A 19,077-nucleotide genomic window follows, 5' to 3' on the forward strand; every position below is an offset into this window, starting at 1 on the left:
CCCGCGCACCGCCGCCGTCCCGCCCCCGCCAAGGCCGCCGCCAATGGCTCGGCTGGGCCTGGCCCGGCCCCTCCCGGAGCGGGGGCACCGCGGTGATGCAATAGCCCGGGCGGGGGGCGCGGGGGCCGCGGGGCTCGGCCCGGCCCGGCCCCGCCGCGGGGATGCTGTGCGCGGGCACCGCTCTGCTGGCAGCCCCCCGATGCTTTGGCAGCCGCTGAGAGCCGCCAGGAGGGAGGAGGAGGAGGAGGAGGCGCCCGGGATGGAGCAGCCGGCAGCGGAGCGGCGGGGCCGGGGGCCGGGCCGGGCGCACGGGAGGTAGCGCAGAGAGGAGCAGGTGAGAGGGGGATGGGGATGGGGATGGGGATGGGGATGGGGATGGGGATGGGGATGGGGACGGGGATGGGGATGGGGATGGGGATGGGGGTGGGGGTGGGGGTGGGGGCTCGGGGCTGTGCCGGGGCCAAGGAGCAGCGGGCACCGAGCATCACCGCATCCCGGCCCCAGCCCTAAGGGCGGCCCCGGCCTCGGACGGCGGCTCCGGGGGGATTTTGGGTCTGACAGCCTGCTGGCCAGGGGTGTGCGGGCCCCGGGGCCCGCCTGTGTGTGTCCGTGTGTCTGTCCGTGTGTCTGTCCGTGTGTCTGTCCGTGTGTCTGTTCCTGTGTCTGTCCCTGTGTCTGTCCCTGTGTCTGTCTGTCTGTCCCTGTGCTGTCCGTGTGTCTGTCCGTTTGTGTGTCCGTGTGTCTGTCCCTGTGTCTGTCCGTGTGTCCCTGTGTCTGTCCCTGTGTGTGTCCGTGTCTCTGTCCATGTCTCTGTGTCTGTCCCTGTGCCTGTCCGTGTCCCTGTGTCTGTCTGTCTGTCCCTGTGTCTGTCCGTGTTTCCGTGTCTCTGTCCGTGTCTCTGTCCCTGTGTCTGTCCCTGTGTCTGTCCGTGTCCGTGTGTCTGTCCCTGTGCCTGTGTGTCCGTGTGTCTGTCCGTGTCCGTGCCGTGCGCGGCTCGCCCCGTTGCAATGCAGCGATCTCCCCCTGCCGGGCTCCCGGCGCTGCCCGGAGCGATCCCGCATCCCCGCGAGTCTCTGCGCTCCGGGGCCATGCGGGATGTGACAGAAATAGAGACTGCTCTCTGCTTTGCAGAGCCCGGCTGGAAATAAACAGCGCCGGGTGATGTCGTGCCCAAGGACTGAGTTTTACAATCCTCCTTAGGCATTTTAGTGCGCTTCTACCCGAAACCCCTGGGGTTAGGTTTACAATTTAATAAAATCTACATTCCTCGATAAGAAGTATCACATTTTGTTTCTTTGAAAGTTTGCAGAGGATGATGATTGCTTGTGTCACATCAGTGAGGGCTGAGCGGTGGATGCCCATTACCCCACGGTTACTGAGTGCTGTCACACATCTGGAGGGACAAACCCCCGAGTGCCAGGGACCCTTTAGTGCCCCTCTGCCCCAGCCCCTTCCAGCTCCATCCCCGTCCCTGCGAGCCCTGAGGCTCCCGGAGCAGCGCGGGCATTGCTGCAGTGCATCTCGGATTCGATGAGGTCATAGGGAACAGGGAAATATTTCTGAAGTCAGGACAAGGGCAGCACACTGGGTGAATCACACAGATGTTAATATAATCACACATTAATACTTCTGGATTTATATTGATTGTCTTTGCTTTTAGGAGCACTTTCATTTTTCAAAAGCCTTTGTGCTGACCATTATCTGCTCATAAATGTATTTTTTGTAGTGTGTGTTTATCATCCACTGGCACTTGCTGCTGTTTATACCTGTGACACTGCTGCTTGTCCTTGTCCTTGTCCTTCAATCCCTGATCCCCAGCTCCTGGTGTGTCCTAGGGCACAGCTGGGTGACTCCAATGTCACCCCCTCAGGAGGAGAGAGCCTCATCCTTGTGCAGGTCTCTGTGACCCAGTGGCTGGAACATTAATTCTCTTAATTAGGGATTTCATGCCTCACACATTTCAGTGCCAGATCCAAACATCAGAAATGCACATCTTCCTTGTGGAACCAAACCTCTTCTCTTTGCTTCTCTTCCTTGTCTTTCTCACTTTTTCATGGATTCATATTTTTTTTTTAAATGCATGGAGGGATTAGTATTGTGCTCAGTTTCATCAGGCTGTAACAGGAGTGAGAAAATGAGGAAATTACCTACTATTTTTACTTTGGTGACCTCTGATTTGCTTTTCATATGGCAATTCTCCAGAACACAGGGCTTTTCATCCTGTCAGGAAAATGCCACAGGCCTGGCAGAAATACCTGTCCATGTCAGGAGTCCTTGGAGAGGAAGCACAAGAGAAAGTGAGGACTTATGGACCTCTCCAAATCATCTCCAGCAGGCATGAAGTCCTGGCAGTCTGGACTGACCTTCAGCTGTCTAGACTGTACCATGAGGCTCAGGAAGGGTCTCAGAATATTTGGAGACAGCTGAGCAAACAGGATGGCTCTGTGCAGCCATGGGCCCCCAGGAGCATTATATTTAACTTAAAACACACCCCTGCAAGTGCCTTGTCCCTGTGTCTCTTTGCCATCTCCCTCTCTTTTTTTTCTATATGCCTGTCCCCAGTCTTGCTTCTCCATCCCTGTCTTTTCTGTGCAGAAGCAGAGAAAGAAGTGGAGAGAACAATGCTCTCCTTCAGGAAGAGGCTGCCCTGAATTCTCAGGTCACAGTTACCATTGGGGTTGTTAATTTGCAGGTCACAATTAACACTGGGGTTGTCAATTCTCAGTCACAGTCAGCATTGGGGCTGACAGCAAAGTGAGATTTCATTCAGACAGTCAAGGGTCTTTACCCAGGTCCTCATGGTCTCAAGGGCTGCAGGAGAGACTAAAGCTGGCAATAACCCTTTCCATCTCCAGAGTCAATAATGAACAGATGATACAAGCCCTGGGGTGTCCCAGGAGCTGCTGTCCCAGCCCTGGAGCCATGTCCTGCCCTGGAGGGTGGCAGAGGCCGGGGCAGGCGGAGGTGCTGGCACCAGGCAGCCGTGGCACACTCCCCTGGTGGCACACACTGCACATCATCCTCTGCCAGCCCTGTCACCACCTGGGACACGTGTCCCAGCTGGGCTGTCCTTGGTGAGAGCAGATGGAGCTGGACACACAGCCAGCCCCCTGGGTTTTGCACTGAAACTGGACCCGTGGGTCTGTGAAGTGTCTTTGCTTCTCATTCCCCACCTAGGCAGGGAACCTTCAGCCTGCTGCTCACCAGCATGGGGGTTTCTTAATTTTAAGCCTCCTGGGCCATAAATGAATGAGGGAAAGTCCCACAGAGGCAGGGAAAGCCCCACTGGGGAGGTGAATTTTTGAGGTCGGGTAGTGTCATGCCAGGTAAGCAAGAGGAGATGGTGATGTGGTTTCTGGTTGCACTTCCTGCACCCACTGCACAGTTTATCACTGCTTTACACAGGAAACGCCGTGTTCCCTGCAGACAGTGCCCCTGGCACAGCTACCCATGTCTGCCGTGCCTCAGGCCCTGCCAGCAGCATCCCTGACCCGGCAGGAACAGCCCTGAGCTCCCGGGATGTGTCCGTGCATCCTGAGACAGGAACAGCCCTCAGCTCCTGGGATGTGTCCGTGCATCCCTGGGGCAGGAACAGCCCTGAGCTCCTGGGATGTGTCCGAGCATCCCGGGACAGGAACAACCCCGATATCCCGAGATGTGTCCGAGCATCCCTAGGGCAGGAACAGCCCCGATATCCCGGGATGTGTCCGTGCATCCCTGGGGCAGGAACAGCCCCGATATCCCGGGATGTGTCCGTGCAGCCCTGGGGCAGGAACAGCCCTGAGCTCCTGGGATGTGTCCGAGCATCCGGGGACAGGAATAGTCCCGATATCCCGGGATGTGTCCGTGCATCCCTGGGGCAGGAACAGGCCGATATCCCCGGATGTGTCCGTGCATCCCGGGACAGGAACAATCCTGAGCTGCCGGGATGTGTCCGAGCATCCCGGGACAGGAACAGCCCCGATATCCCGGGGTGTGTCCGAGCATCCTGGGGCAAGGAACAGACCCGAGCTCCCGGGATGTGTCCGTGCATCCTGGGGTAAGAAAGAGCCCCGATTTCCCGGGATGCGTCCGAACATCCTGGGGCAAGGAACAGCCCCGATGTCTCGGATATGTCCGTGCATCTTCGGGGCAGGGATCAGGCCTGAGCTCCCGGGATGTGTCCGAGCATCCCGGGATAGTAATAGCCCCGATCTCCCGGGATGTGTCCGAGCATCCCGGGATAGTAATAGCCCCGATCTCCCGAGGTGTGTCCAAGCATCCTGGAGTAAGAAACAGCCCCGATCTCCCGGGGTGTGTCCGAGCATGCCGGGACAGGAACAGGCCTGAGCTCTCGGGTTGTGTCCGAGCATCCTGGGGTAAGAAAGAGCCCCGATCTCCCGGGGTGTGTCCGTGCATCCCGGGACAGGAACAACCTCGATTTCCCGGGATGTGTCCGAGCATCCTGCGACAGGAACAGCCCCGATCTGCCGGGGTGTGTCCGAGCATCCCCGGCGTGGTTCTCTTCCGCAGGGGATCCCATCCCATCCCACCCCATCCCATCCCATCCCATCCCATCCCATCCCATCCCATCCCATCCCATCCCATCCCATCCCATCCCATCCCATCCCATCCCATCCCATCCCATCCCATCCCATCCCATCCCCGCTCCCTCCCCGCCCCGCTCCCTCCCCGCCCCGGTCCCGCCCCGCCGCCGTTTCCTGCCCCGGGCGCGGGGCGAGGGGCGGCTGCAGCCTGCCGGAATTTGTCACGGCTTTGTTTTCCCCGCTGTTTTCGGCTGATTTCCCCCGCGGCCGATGCGGGCTGGCAGCGGGGCCGGTCGGTCACCGTGCCCGGGGGGCTCCGGCCGGCCCCGGGCAGCGCTGAACGCCGAGCCGGGCTGGGCTGTGCCCAACTTGTTGGCACAACCGACCTGTGACAGCACCGGGAAACACCACCGAGGAGGGGATAATAATATTTTTTAAGGCGGGCAGATCAGTGCCGAGCATTCCCCGTGGAGCACAAGATGCGGGCGAGCTGCTGAACATCTCCTGTGCCTTTGTTGCAGAAGTGCTGCGGATCGGGCGGTGATGGAGGGAACCCGGCAGAGCAGGATCTGCCGCCCGCACAAGATAAGTGAATCCTCCAAGGTTTGTGCGATTCGTGTCTCCTACCAAAAAAAAACCAAAAAAAAACCAAAAACCCGCTGTGGAAACAGCGAGGGTGGTGGGGGTAGAGGGCGGAACGGTGTGGGGGAATGTCAGTGTTCTGAGATTTTAAAAAGAGGGATGGAAATGGTGGTTTACCTGCTCGAGTGTTTTTGGTCGAAGTTGCTGCCTGGTGATTAAGGGAGAAAAAGGAAAAGCAGCAGCAAATGGACATCTGCTCGTCGTGACTCATAAGTTAGAAACCCACATCATTGCAGCACAGTAGTTTCTCTGTACTAAAAATTCAGTTATGAAATGTGATGTGTTTATTTTTTATACTGATCCACCTCGTAAAATCCAAGCTCGTTACAAAAGCAAAGCTGGGATTACTCTTTAGATTCAGTCTTGGTTTTGTAAAAGATGGGAATCTTGATCCTGCCAGCTGCGAACTCACAGAACCTGCGCTGCTTTCTTGGGTTTGTGCGGTTCATTTTCTTTGTATCAAACCTCTGTGTGCACAAATACATTGTTTTTATTTGTGAATTCACGGAAATCCATCCCAGGCAGCTCTTATGCAGGTCCTCAGGATGGCTTATAAAATGTAAATAACAGCTGTAATTATTATGTTCACTTTGTTTCATGCCAGTGCAAGCTGCTTTTGTGGTGTTGTTACAGGAACTGCAGAACAGGTACCATGTAATACCAGAAAAAAAGCTGGAAAAGACAAACTTTTCCATGCCTTTATCTTTCTGAATGAGCCAGATCTAATTTTCTTTTGCACCATTGATGAGCAGCAGTGCTGCATTAGCAGTCTGAGAGAAATTAGATCTTTGAATCCAAGAGAAGCTGAAATTCTGCTCTAACACAATTGATGAAAGATAAATAATTTCTAAATGCATCTCTACCAATATAATCTTACCCTCAGTGCTGGTCCTGTCTGCCACTTAAATAGTTTAGTCCGAATGTAATGATAATTCATCACATTAAAAATTAATTAACTTGACAGCATTGTTTTATTTGCTTGCTTAGACAGCAGCTGTCACTATCTGTTAAACTTAGAATTACTGGATAATGCTAAGGCTGTTCTGCAGAATATAAATAGCTTGAGAAAGATGTTCAAGTTCAGTACAAAATTAGCCTTGGTTTTGAAATGTGCAGCTCTCAGCTCCTGAACAAATGAAGTCACTAAGTGGCTGAAATACGTTGCTGTATTCTGAGTGAGGAATGGGTTCATGCCTGATTCCTGGAGCAGCAGCAGCTCCACATGGCAACAAGGATTTGAGGAGAGCGAGTTGCCAGGCGGATCTGAGGGCAGGATTACGCTGCTGACTCAACATCCAGCTCAGCAGAGAGGGATCTCTGGCAAATCTTATATTCTGCTGTAATCTCGTTATGCATGGTGCTGGTATTAGGGAATATTAGAGAGAAATGATCAGCCAGTTCCCAGGGATGAGAGGGACGATGGGTTTGGTTCAGTCCAAGGATTTGGTTCAATCCAAGGATTTGGTTCAATCCTATCCCCTGTGAGGCAGATTCAGGAGAGGGTGCTGCAAGTTGTTATTTCTTGTCTGTTCATCTCCCATCATCAGCTACCCCTGATTACAGCTGCTACAAAAGTGTGGTTTATCCTTTGCCATATTTATTCTCCCCCTCTCTTCCATTCCCTGGTTTCTGTTTAGGCTCCACTTTTCCCAACCTCAGGAAAATGCAGATAAAAACCTTTACTGTCCTTAAACCCCCATTTTAATTTTTTTTTCCTGTTACAGATTTCTGGCAGTTTTATTCCTCAGTGGAAGCCATTTAGTTGTCTATGCCTTAGATCCCTTTTTAAGTTCAGAGGTGTGATGAGTATAAGGCAAATTAAAGAGTGTTCATCCAGAAACCTTTTAATTATTGAAGCCTCTTCCCTTAGACTGGTTTAACTCTGCACACTTGAATGTTCAGAGCCATTCCAACAGCAGGATTTTTGGCAGCTTGGGCTCCATTGTTTAGAAAAGAACATAAGGAAATAAAAAGGATGTGGGATGCTGGGATGTCACACCAAGAGCAGCACATTTGGTTGTTAATTTGGGTCTCAAAAAGCCCTCTTGGCTCTGAGAATCAAATAATTTCCACCCAGGTGGGTAGAGAGGGTCCCACTGTGGTTTAACCAAGCCAGGAATGGCTTTTCTAGATTGCTCTAAAATGTGTTCTCTGCTTGGGCAGCCAGCAGAGCCACAGGTAATGGGGATTTCTAGGAGAAACAACAGTTTGGTGGTGAAGGGAGGCTTGAAGAGACCTCAGGTCACCTGTGTGACCTTTTCAGGTGTCACCTCTGGGAATGCAGCCCGGGGGTTTAGGACAGGGCAAGAGCCAGGGCTGTTCAGAGCTGCCTCAGGTAGGACACAGGGATGTGCTTCCATTCCACCCCTTTTCACTCCTCTCACAAGTTCTTACAGGCTCTGCCTAGTTGGGATTTGGTAATTAAAGTATTTGCTATTTGCATTTACCTTAACCTGGCTTTTATTAACAGACATCACAAGGTACCTGACTGTGCCATCACACATTTAATTCCTCCAGAGGCTGGTCCTAAAACTTCTCTTGACATTTTGGACTGACCAGCCCCGTTCAGTTTGTGTTCTGCAGGGCATTTGAGGGGTAACAAAATGTTTCCATCTTGGCTCATCCTGAGGCTGGTGATGTGAGTCTGTGAGAAAAGAGGCCAATGCTGTTTGCCTCAAAAGCTCAGGGACACAACCAGAGCTGGTGGTTAGCATGTGAGGACCAGAGGGATCCCAGAAGGGCACTTAATGGATGTGTCCTGAGGGCATTTTCCCTTTTCTTTAAAAGGAAAATATCTACTCGTATTCATTTAAACAAAACCTACCTCAGCTTCTGGAAGCCAGGAGAAGCCTTGTGGGAATCAGCTCTCCACATGTGTGGCTTTGCACATAAATAAACAGCTATTACTTCTGAGTGCAGTGTGTGTGCCTGGAATAATGTGGGAAGAAAGAGAGGGATTTTACCCTAACAGGCTTAGAAATGCAGAGTTCTGGAAAGATTTAAGAGGGGGCAGCTGTCAAGCAAGCAGTAACCCAAACAATACATGGGCTGAATGAAAATTCAGAGTGCTGCTGCGTGTGTGCTTCCCACTCTAAATGCTCTGTGAGTAGCTGAGCTGGGAGAACTCTGTAAGGAGTCATTTGGGGGACAAGGAAGAAAGGAAATGTCAGCAAGATGTCTCCAAGACAATGAGTGGAAGAGTTTCAGAAAATTGTGCCTGTATAACTCATCAGGGAGGAGGTTTCAATGCAGCATTGTGGGAGAAGGAAGAGTAAATTGTAAAAAAAGGAGGAGTGGGAAGCAGTAAAAGTCTCCATAGACCTTTCAAAGTGCAGATGAGGAGCTCAGGCTCGTACTGTGTCACCCACCAACTATTTAATATCAGAATTTATTCTAAATGCCAATGTGCAACACAAGAAAGCTGCCTCTGACTTCTGTATGACTGCACTTAGTGGGAACACACATTTCACTCTGGGGCTGACCCAGGTGCCCCCTGCCTGATGCTGTTTGTGTTCTGCAGGTGTACAGGTGGGATGACCACTCCAGCCTGGTCCTGCAGAGCCTGAACGAGCAGAGGCACCGCGGTCTGTTCTGCGACATCGTGCTGGTGGTGGACGAGCAGAGAGTCCCGGCCCACAGGAACCTGCTGGCTGTGTGCAGCGACTACTTCAACTCCATGTTCACCATCGGCATGAGGGAGGCCCACCAGAAGGAGGTGGAGCTTTTTGGAGCCTCCTACATCGGCCTCAAGGCCGTGGTGGATTTCCTGTATGGCAGCGAGCTGTCTCTGGATGGAGGGAACATCGACTACGTGCTGGAGACAGCTCACCTGCTGCAGATCTGGAAGGTGGTCGACTTCTGCTGCGAGTACCTGGAGAACGAGGTCAGCGAGGAGAATTACCTGTACCTGCAGGAGCTGGCCTCCATCTACAACCTGAAGCGCCTCGACTCCTACATCGACTCCTTCATCCTGCAGAACTTCGGCACGCTGTCCTTCACCCCGGACTTCCTGCAGAACATCTCCTTGCAGAAGCTGTGCCAGTACCTGGACAGCAGCGACGTGCAGCAGGAGTGCGAGCACGACCTGCTGCAGGCTGCCCTGCAGTGGCTCACGCAGTACCCGGAGCGGGAGAACGAGGCTTACCAGGTGCTGGACAACATCCACTTCCCCCTGATCCCCAAGAGCGACCTGCTGCACCGAGTGAAGCCTGCCGTGTGCTCGCTGCTGCCCAAGGAAGCCAACTGCGAGGGTTTCATCGAGGAGGCAGTGAATTACCACAACAGTGTGACGGCCCAGCCCGTGCTGCAGACCAAGCGCACGGCGCTGCGCACCTGCGAGGAGCGCCTGCTCTTCGTGGGAGGGGAGGTGTCGGAGCGCTGCCTGGAGCTCTGTGATGACACCTGCTTCCTGGACACCAGGAAGGGACAGTGGGTGGCAGAAACCCCTCTGCCAGCCCGGAGGAGCCACCACTGTGTCGCAGTTTTGGGAGGATTCATCTTCATAGCCGGGGGCAGCTTTTCCCGGGACAATGGAGGGGATGCGGCGTCAAATCTCCTATATAGGTATGATCCCCGCTGTAACCAGTGGATAAAGGTGAGACTTGAGCTGTATTATTTCTCTGTTCAAAGTCCTTTATGTTCAGAGGGTTTTCTCCTTTTCTGGTGGAAGGACAGGGCTGTTAGAATAGTCAGCATGACTCCCAAATGAAAAGTTGAGTTGGTTACATCAAAGCACCTGCTTGAGTTCTTTGTGGGAATGCTTAAATTACACAAAGAGCAAAAGGGTTTAGGACAGATTTTCAGCTTTATTTGGGATTTGGGCATCTCATTTGAGAAATTCCTGATCAGCATCCACCTGCAATTCTTTAGATTACTTCTGTGAACAATGCTGGAATGGACTCAGAGCTGATTGCTTGGTTCATCTTCCTCAAGCAGTATCAAAAGAGGGTGTGATGAAAAAAGGAAATGTCTCTGACAATTGTCAAGTGTCTCTGTGCTAAATGTCCTTTAGAACAAGCTCTTCACTCCCAGTCCTGCCACAAAACCTTCACCTGTGTGGGTCACTGTATCAGCCACTCCTTGTTCCTACATGGACCAGTCATGGTTCCTGTATGGACCAGTTATGGTCTCCATATGAACCAACCATGAATCAGTCATCCTGGATGGTTCACTTGTGGTTTTCAGTGATTCCAGTACCTGTTTCTTGCAGAGTTGGGGAAGGAGTTCCTACAAACACAAATGTCTCTTGGATATTTCCTTCTTTCCCCTTGTTTGAAAATAAGCGCTGCTGCAGAAAACCAGAAGTGTTTCATGAATATATAATGGTCAAAACCAGAATCTCTCCTTACCAAATAAAGGGGAAGGAGCAGCTGCCCTGTCCTCATACGTGAACAGCCCTGACGTCCCCTGCTCAGCAGACTCTGGAAGATGGCAGCAGGTTGTTTCCTTTGCCAGGTTGCCTCCATGAGACAGCGGCGGGTGGATTTCTACCTGGGAGCCATCACTGACATGCTGGTGGCTGTTGGTGGCAGGAATGAGAACGGGGCCCTGTCTTCAGTTGAGACCTACAGCCCTCAGAAGGACTCCTGGACCTACATAGCAGGACTGCCCAGGTAACTGAGCTGCTTGGGAGCTCCCCTGTGTTTGGAGTGCTGGTAAAGGGAGCCTGTGTGACTTTAGCTGATGGATGGGAACTCTGTAAGGGAGGGAAGGGGATGGAAAACCAATGTGGAATCAGCCATGTCAAACCACAGCAGAGCTGGGATCTGAGCAGGCAGCGTGCCTCATGCCAGGGGGGTTTTAAATTCATCCCAAGGTGCATCTGGAGGCTGGGAGGGAGAGCTCTGGTCATTTCATTCTACAGTTCCTACAAAGCTTTTCCTGAGGCCACTGGGAGCTGAATATTTTCAGAAGCACTTTTCACATCTTTGGTCAAAGGGGTTTGTCATTTCTTTGGCCTTACTTTGTCACCTTGGTGTGATGATTTTCCTTGTAGGGTATTTCTCAGTGTTGAGTTAAAGACATTTACCTGTATTGGAAATACAGAACCCCGACAAATGTGAGCTCTGTCTCTCTGTCTGACTAAAAACTTGGCTGTTCTGCTCTTGAGAGGTTTAAGCCCTGCAGCTTTTGTGGTGACAGACAGGGCATTGCTCGAATCAAGGTCAGGGCAGTGACTTTGTAAGGACAGCAGGACATTTCATTTGCTGACAGTGACTCGGATTCAGTGATGTTTTACATTTGGCAGTCACAGGGACGTTGTGTGGATGGTGTTCCCATGATGTCTGAAACCTCAGCAGCAGTGCTGCCTCTCCCAGTGCCATCTCAGACAGGCTCACAGTTTGGTTTGAGGGTTTTCCCTGCTCCCTGAGCTGCAGAGCTGCAGAGCCAGAGGCAGCCAGTGAAGACACAGAAGCCTGTTGCCCAGTTCTATTTTGGGCAGGTGCTGCCATGCGAGGCTGATCCAGGCTAACAGCTGGGCCTGAGTGCTCTTCACAAGCAGGATGCTTTTTATTTCTGCTCACATGGGCAGATCCAGCAGCTGGGGCTAAACACCACAGCCCTTCCTGGGAAGCTGTGCAGGGGAGTATCTTCAGGTCCTAAATCCTTCTGCTAACTGGGGTCACCTGTGAGTGTATCCTGTATGGATATTTTTATTCATAAATGATCCTGGAGAAGTTCACACTGTTGGCTTAATCCACCCAGACTCTCTAGAAAGGGGAAGTTTGTCTGCATATTCCATCTGCTACCTGTGCTGGCTTTGGGAATTCTGCAGCTGCAGCATTTAAAGTGAACTTTGACTTGTGGGTGTTAATTTTTTATTAGATTGCCTGGCTGGTCCTCTTGGATGAGGCAAAAGTTCCCCCAATAGGGGACAGACCCCTCTAACACTGCAAGGAGTGGGATGAATTATTCCTGTATCCAAATAAATGATTCTGCATCCTCTCTTCCTGTTGTGTGGTGAACTAGGCAGCTTCCCACTTTTCCATGCAGCTGCAAAATCTTTTGTTAGATCTTAGTGGACTCTTGGTCCCTTTGGATTTTTCATCTTTTCAGCCCTTTTTCCCTTTGGTGCTGGGCAGTGAATTGTTTGTGTGTTTCTGCACAGAAGGAATAAGGCAAAAAGAAATTCATGCAGGTTGCAAAAGGCCAGACTCGGAGGTGAGCAACAGGAACCTTCCTGACACTGCTGGAGCAGGGGGAGCAGTGGCTCTGGCAGATCTGGGGCTGCTGAAAAGGGTCTGGGCAGCTCTTCCTCGAGGCACTTCAGGTGGAGCTGCTGGAACACCTGACCTAAGAGAAAAGGCTGAGAGAATCTGGGTTGTTCCATCTGGAAAGGAGAAGCTTCAGGGTGACCTAACTGTGGCACTCCAGTGCCTGAAGGGATCCCACAGGAAAGATGGAGAGAGATTTTAGAAAGGCCTGGAGTGCCAGGATGGGGGGGAATGGCCTCCCATGGGCAGAGGGCAGGGTTAGATCAGATATTAGGAAAAAATTCTTTGCTGTGAGATGGTGAGGCCCTGGTACAGGCTGCCCAGAGAAGCTGTGGCTGCCCCATCCCTGTGAGTGTGTGATTTGCTGGCAGTGGAGGAGCATGAGAGAGGATTCTGTGATCCATTCAAGACTAAAAGCATTCTAGCTGCAGTGCCTGCTGCCTGCTCCAGTCTTCCTTCAACACACTCCTCATCTGATCTGCTTTCCTCCCCACCACATGGTTTTGTTCCTCAAACAGATTTAAGTTCCTATTTCACTCAAATAGCATCTCCCCCAGCCCTATTCTAGCAGCAAGACTTTTCATGTAGAGGAAGCCAGAAGCTCCAGTGCTGATCAGGCAATGTATCCCAACAAAACTGCCTATTTTCCTGTGTTTTTCTGTCTTCTTCCCTCTGAAGAGAGCAAGTGCAGGTGTTTTGGTCCTCTTGGGAGCATGACCACCAGGAGCAGGATTTTGGTGCCATTCCTGACTGCCCCAAGCCAGCAGCTGCCTGGGATGCTGTTCCCTGGAGTGACAGGCTCGTGTTGAGGTCATTCAGGGGTGTGGGCTTGTGTTGTTGGGGTGGGACTCTCAGAGGTTGTTTGTTAAAGCTTCTATGCTGAACATCCAGAAAATGGGTTCATTTTGTTGCTTCCCAAGGGTTAGAGCTTGCCACATGTGTGGAGGTTTGCAGGGGAAAGGCAGTGGTTGTGTCCTTGAGCACACACGCCAGTGCCAAATGCCGTGTCCATGCTGCTGCTCGCAGTCTCACTCCTAAGGAAGAGCTTGACAGGCTCCTTATCTCTCTTACCCCCACTCCTTCCCACCCTATATGGTCAAAACAACGTGTTGTTTTCCCTCAGCACTCTCTTGGAAGGAGCTGAGCTGTTTAGACTGAGCTAAGGCTTGCTGGAGAAGCAGCCTCTCGGGGCAGATGCTTCGCAGTGAAAACTTCAGCCAAGTTGTCTAAAGGGTGGAGCTGGTCCAAGCCTGCTCCAAGGGAATTCATCCTGCCTGATGCTCATTAGGGTCCTTGCTTGTGGGATACCTTTCCCTTTCTTCAGAGAGGTCCTGTGTTTTTTGCCCCTTTTCCCAGAAACTGGGAGCAGTTTCTGTCAGAGTTTCTAGCCCGGCAGGGAGCAGAGCAGGAGGTGGGGCAGTGTGTTCTCATCCTGCACTCACCATGAAAAGGTCTGCTGCAGACAGCAGAGAAATTAATTGAGTGGCCCTAGGTTAAAGTTTGGCAGAACAACTGAAAGCTGCTGTGTGAGGAGCTGTGTTGGAACAGGTTGGAGTGATGGTATCTGCTCTGCTGGTTGGGTCATGAACGATCTCGCAGGGCTACAACAGGTGGACAGCGAGATTCAGAGCAACCACAGCTCACCTGGACTCTGGCTGGAGCAGGGGATTCCCAAAGCTTTATTGAGTTATGTGTTCTTCTGCCTTGGACAGCAAATGGTAGGTTTTCTAGTACTTGAATGGTGTTACTGGGTCAGGAACTAATTTTTTTCAGGACTGTATCTGGGTTAAGACATTCAAAATTAGTGCCAGGCTCCAGCAGATGTTAAAGTCAAATCTCCTTTCTCTTAATGCCTCTGCTTTGTTCTGGCCACTCCTGCAGATAACACTGCCAAAATGCTCAGTGCTGTCTGTTGGAGGATGTCTGGAGCCACTCATTTAGAAATGCCCTCTCAGTCACAGAAGGATTTGTATTGTAGGAAGGATTTGTATTGACTGGTTTCAATTTATGCATCTATTTCATGCAGTGCCTATGAAAGTGATGCTATTTTGGATGAGCTTTCAGCAGTGAGGCAAAGTGGAACACCTCTGGTGCATTTCAGTGGGTAATTGTCCTACACTGGACAATAACAAATTGATGGTTGATTTGGTGCTTCAGATCTGATTGTTTCTGTCAAACCACTCTCTTAGCTGCTGCTGTTCCCTGGACACAGCCATTGACTGAGGCTAAAGAAGCAGAGCAGTGCTTTTTCTGCAGCTGCCTGTGCTGGAGAGACAATGGCTCTTGCTTGCTTACCGGTACAGAACTCCAGAGCAGGAGAATATTTAACCTGCTTCTCCAGAATGCAAGTTTTTATTAACTTCGGGTCATTTTTTCCCTGAATGGTGAATGTGTGATTGCCATCAGCAGAGCAGTAACACCAGGCTCTGGGATGGATTCCATGTCCTTGCACTGTCCTCCTCCTGACTCCTCCAAACTCCCTGGTACAGCACAGCCTCCAGGCTGCTTGGTTTCATGTGGGTTTAAAGCTGCTGCAGTTTGAAATGAGCTGAACTCAAGCTGTCCATTCCATCCCACCCCAGACTGAGCATTTTTAAACCCATTCCTGTGTCTGTAGAGAAACACAGCTGGAGCAGCCCAGAAACCACTGGAGATGGCCAGTCCTGGTTCTTGTCTGGAAGAGACCTCAGACAAGGTGGAGCAGCATCTCTGGGCACTCCATCTGCTGTGGTATTTCTGTCAGGGGTTCATGTGCTCAGGGTACAGCGTGTCCAGCAGAAGCACTGAGTGTGAATTAACTGCTTCCATCACGAGGCATTGAGAGCTGTGGAAATTTTGAGTTGCCTTTTTGGATAAAGTTCATAACTGTACCAAAGTTGTCTCCTTTTTTTTTCCCTGTCTTTTCCCTGAGAGGCCAAGAAGCAGAACAGCTATGAAGTCACCTCTGCAGCATCTCCAGGGCTGGTGCTCCAGCCCCTGTAGTTGAACAGACTGTCCTGGTCACTCAGCATTATCAGCCCAAGAGTGTCAGGGATTTTTCTGCTTCTTGTAGCAGGAACCTATTAAAATATCTGATTCAGACAGGGATCAGAGGTTTTGGTAGGCATCTAGAATAATAACCACCTTTTAGCTTGTCTCAGAAGCATTGTGCTTCCAGGGTAAATGTGGGGTTTCTTTTCTAGCCCATCTTTTTCCCTTGGCACAGAAGTGCTGGCACTCAGGTGTGTGGAAGATGTTCTGATAGCATTTGTGTGGCTCAGAGAAACCATTATCCTGTGAAATGAAAACAGCTCAAGGAGCTCAGCGTGTTCAGGCACAGTTCAAAGGCTGAAGCAGTGCTAGCAGAGGTTTGTGTGCCGTGGAGGTTGCGTTGTCTCGAGTGCCTGACTACAAAGGATGGTGGTAGAGGCTCGTGATGAGCACACTGCTCTGTGCCCTGTGGGTATTGAATCGATCAGGCTCCTTGTGAGAGCAATTTGCTGCAGCTTTGGACACCCCAACCCCCAAAAAGAGGAAAAAAAGACATGTAGGAATGATGTGTTCAAAGGTGCTGATGCTGTTCATCACCTTGGTTGTCCACTCCTGGGAGCTCAAAGGGGTTTGGTCAGGAATAGCATAATGTGAAGATAAGAATAGCCTGGAGACTTGGGTTTGTAGTGGCTTTATTATAGATGATCAAAGGGGGGTTCTCTCTGCACTGTGGATGCAGCATGCATGGTGTTGCTTCTACCATCTCATTTTCTCCTGTTTCACCATGATCTGTGATGGACTGGGGTCTGCTGCCTTGTCCTGGGGTGACCAGAGAAGTTCCCTCCTGCAGGGCAGTGCTGGTAGAGCAGACAGATGGCTCATGGAAAGGACACTGCCTGTGCTGGGTCTGCAGGTGAGCGCCCGTGGGGGAAAAATGTGACCAGTGATCCTGAAGCTGTGCAAGAACAAGGCAGCAGCACTTTTCTTCTTGGTTTCTCTTGCTTTATCTCTGCTGGTAAGTCTGAGAGGTGTCATGATTATTTCCGCTTTCTGTCACAGAAACCCTTACTGAGATGAGGATTTTTTTCCTTCTCTGGCCCTCTCAGACTGATGCAAGCCAAGCACTAGAGCAGGAAAATGGGAGTGAAAGGTCATGCCAGTAGAGCAGGATGGGCTATTTCTGTTGTGTGACACACTCTAGAGGATGCATTAAAAAGTGATTGCCATACCTTAGCGCTCTGTAGCGACCAGCTATGGAAAGGATGATTTAGAAGCGGTTGTCAGGCTGTGAGGACCTGACAAGGAGAGGAGTTACTGGGTAAAACCACCACATCAGGCATTCTTCTGCCTCCAGTTACTGTTTATTTGCTCCTTTAGCACAGCCCCTGCTGCATGCCTTGATAAAACCCATAAGGACTGTCCTGTCTGCTGCCCCAGGTTTACGTACGGCCACGCCGGCACGGTCTACAAGGAGTTCGTCTACATTTCGGGGGGCCACGATTACCAGATCGGCCCCTACAGGAAGAACCTGCTGTGCTACGACCACCGCACCGACGTGTGGGAGGAGAAGAGGCCCATGATCACTGCCAGGGGCTGGCACAGCATGTGCACCCTGCAGGACAGCATCTACTCCATCGGCGGCAGCGATGATAACATCGAGACCATGGCTCGCTTCGACATCCTCAGCGTGGAGTCCTACAGCCCCCAGTGCAACCAGTGGACCAGAGTGGCGCCTCTGCTGCAAGCCAACAGCGAGTCTGGGGTGGCAGTTTGGGAAGGCAAGATTTACATCCTTGGGGGTTACAGCTGGGAGGAAGCTGTCTTCTCCAAAACAGTCCAGGTTTATGATAAGGAGAAGAATAAGTGGTGCAAAGGAACGGACTTGCCCAAAGCCATCGCCGGAGTGTCCGCGTGTGTGTGCGCCCTGAAGCCCAAAACAGAGGACAAAAAGAAAAAGATGAAAACAAAAAAACATCAAGATCGAGGGAGATGACCACTCCTGGATAGCCATCCTTGCATGGTGGACTTGGATTTAGACATTTCTGTCTAACCTTTATTCTTTTTCTTTTTAAACAGGGTGGGGAGGGCATCTTCTGCAGCCTCGGAAAATGCACACTTGAATGTGGTTTTTGGATTAAACCCATGTTTAAGGTAAAAACAACAAAAACCAAAAACTCCCCCTCTTGCTATACAAAGGGTGATGTGGCCAGAGAGGTTCTGCTGCTCTCCTGAATGTTAAGGCTTAGGCTTTTCCTTCTGTGGCTCATGGCATTTCCATACATCATATTATATCAACATTTTCAGGAGGTTTTTAAAGACAACTTTTATACTTTTTTATACCACATTTTGCTAACTCAGTCTCTCGTTTGCCATACATTTTGTTGTTGACTATGGAACTGCTGCTGTGTGCTCGTGACCCCGCTGTTGGCATCAGGAACTCCTCGTTTGATGATCTTTGGTCTCTGTGTGGCTTGGCCAGGACGTGGTGCAGCTGTTGGAGCAGCACTGGCATTCCCAGCATTGTCAGGCAGTCAGCTGGAACTGGGACCATTGTCACAATTCCAGCTTCCCCAGAGCCCAGCTCACAGCCATGCTCATAAACACACTTTATTTCAGTGGATTTCAAGGGCTTTGGTTTAAAGTTCAGCTGTTGATCACTGCTGTTATTTTTTTTTCTCAGTCCTCCTCTCCCATCTCCCTTTCCATGTATTTCAGATTTGCCTTTTCTTCCATCTGTTGTATGTGCAGGTGATATCCTGCTGCCCTCATTCTTTTGTCATTTTTTTCCCCCCTCAACTACTTACCTCAATAATTGGAAAACACTAAGAAAACATTTTTGCACTTAATTTCATTTGAAATTCTGGTAAATCTGAGACCTACTACAAGCACGCAAGTATTGAAAGAGGTAACAATAAATTTCTGGAGTGCAAGGAGGTTATAGGTTGTTTCTTCAATGCTAAGAAAACTAGTTGGAATTAATTTTCTGAAACTCTTTGAGGGTTTTTTTGGTGTTTTTTTAATTTAAAAAAAAAAATCCCCAAGAGTCAGTCTTTCATTTGCATTAATGGATTTATTTTAAAGCCTTTGTATACTGCATGAGGTAATGGTTATTCCTTTTCGACCTAAAAAATAAATTTAAAACAAAACAAAAAAAAAACCCAAACAAAACATTTTGGTTATGACAAACTCATTGACAAGTTTTTGGGGTTATTTTTTTTAATATCTGAAATCCTTGCTATGTTGACTGACAACTACTTAACTTTTTGGGGACATTTTCATGTGTAAGTATAGAACAAAAATTTCAAAGGCTTGCTTTTCATTCTGTTACTGGGTTGCTTGTTAATATATCCCCTCTTTTAATGTGTTTATGTATTACATTAATGTCTGGGAACAATAAATCCAGTTTAGAATATTCTATTCATCACAGTCTGATGTCTTGTGTATTGATTTCACTGAGGTTTTCCTTTGTGATTAATTGGAAAAAAAAATAATCCTGTAATCATTTTTCAGTGAAATTCATAATGGTGGAAACATTTTAGTAAGGGGGTAATTTTAACAATATGAATCAGAAATAGAACTTATTTTGATAATTCATCTTTTCTGCATTTTTCTGCTCCAGCCAGTCAGAAGAGACAAGGGGGAATGGCTCCCCTCTGCCAGAGGGCAGGGTTGGATGGGACATTGGGAAGAAATTCTCTGTGTGAGGGTGAGGAGGTGCCCAGAGC

General features: G+C 50.3%; 1 protein-coding gene across 2 annotated transcripts; it reads left to right on the plus strand.

The window, feature by feature from the left end:
- The first annotated feature begins 134 nt into the window (after positions 1-134).
- On the plus strand, positions 135-18,778 carry KLHL36 (kelch like family member 36). 2 transcript variants are annotated; one of them, XM_033069512.1, is made up of 5 exons: positions 135-334; positions 5,048-5,129; positions 8,689-9,762; positions 10,623-10,780; positions 16,730-18,778. In XM_033069512.1, the coding sequence occupies exons 2-5, from the start codon at positions 5,070-5,072 to the stop codon at positions 17,343-17,345; spliced, it is 1,908 nt and encodes a 635-aa protein (XP_032925403.1). In that variant the 5' UTR covers positions 135-334; positions 5,048-5,069; the 3' UTR covers positions 17,346-18,778. The 2 variants fall into 2 exon arrangements, with proteins under 2 accessions (XP_032925403.1, XP_032925404.1); XM_033069513.1 differs by having other exon boundaries at positions 16,790-18,778.
- The last annotated feature ends 299 nt before the right edge of the window (positions 18,779-19,077 follow it).

The sequence above is a fragment of the Catharus ustulatus genome, chromosome 11 (genome assembly GCF_009819885.2).
Source record: "Catharus ustulatus isolate bCatUst1 chromosome 11, bCatUst1.pri.v2, whole genome shotgun sequence".
In the NCBI taxonomy this organism is placed as follows: domain Eukaryota; kingdom Metazoa; phylum Chordata; class Aves; order Passeriformes; family Turdidae; genus Catharus; species Catharus ustulatus.

Excerpts from the sequence above, each read along its gene's own strand:
- KLHL36 (XM_033069512.1), top strand. The coding sequence starts at position 5,070 with ATGGAGGGAACCCGGCAGAGCAGGATCTGCCGCCCGCACAAGATAAGT. Across the intron at positions 9,763-10,622 it reads GCTGTAACCAGTGGATAAAG|GTTGCCTCCATGAGACAGCG; the intron begins GTGAGACTTGAG and ends TTCCTTTGCCAG. Across the intron at positions 10,781-16,729 it reads TACATAGCAGGACTGCCCAG|CACAGCCCCTGCTGCATGCC; the intron begins GTAACTGAGCTG and ends TTGCTCCTTTAG.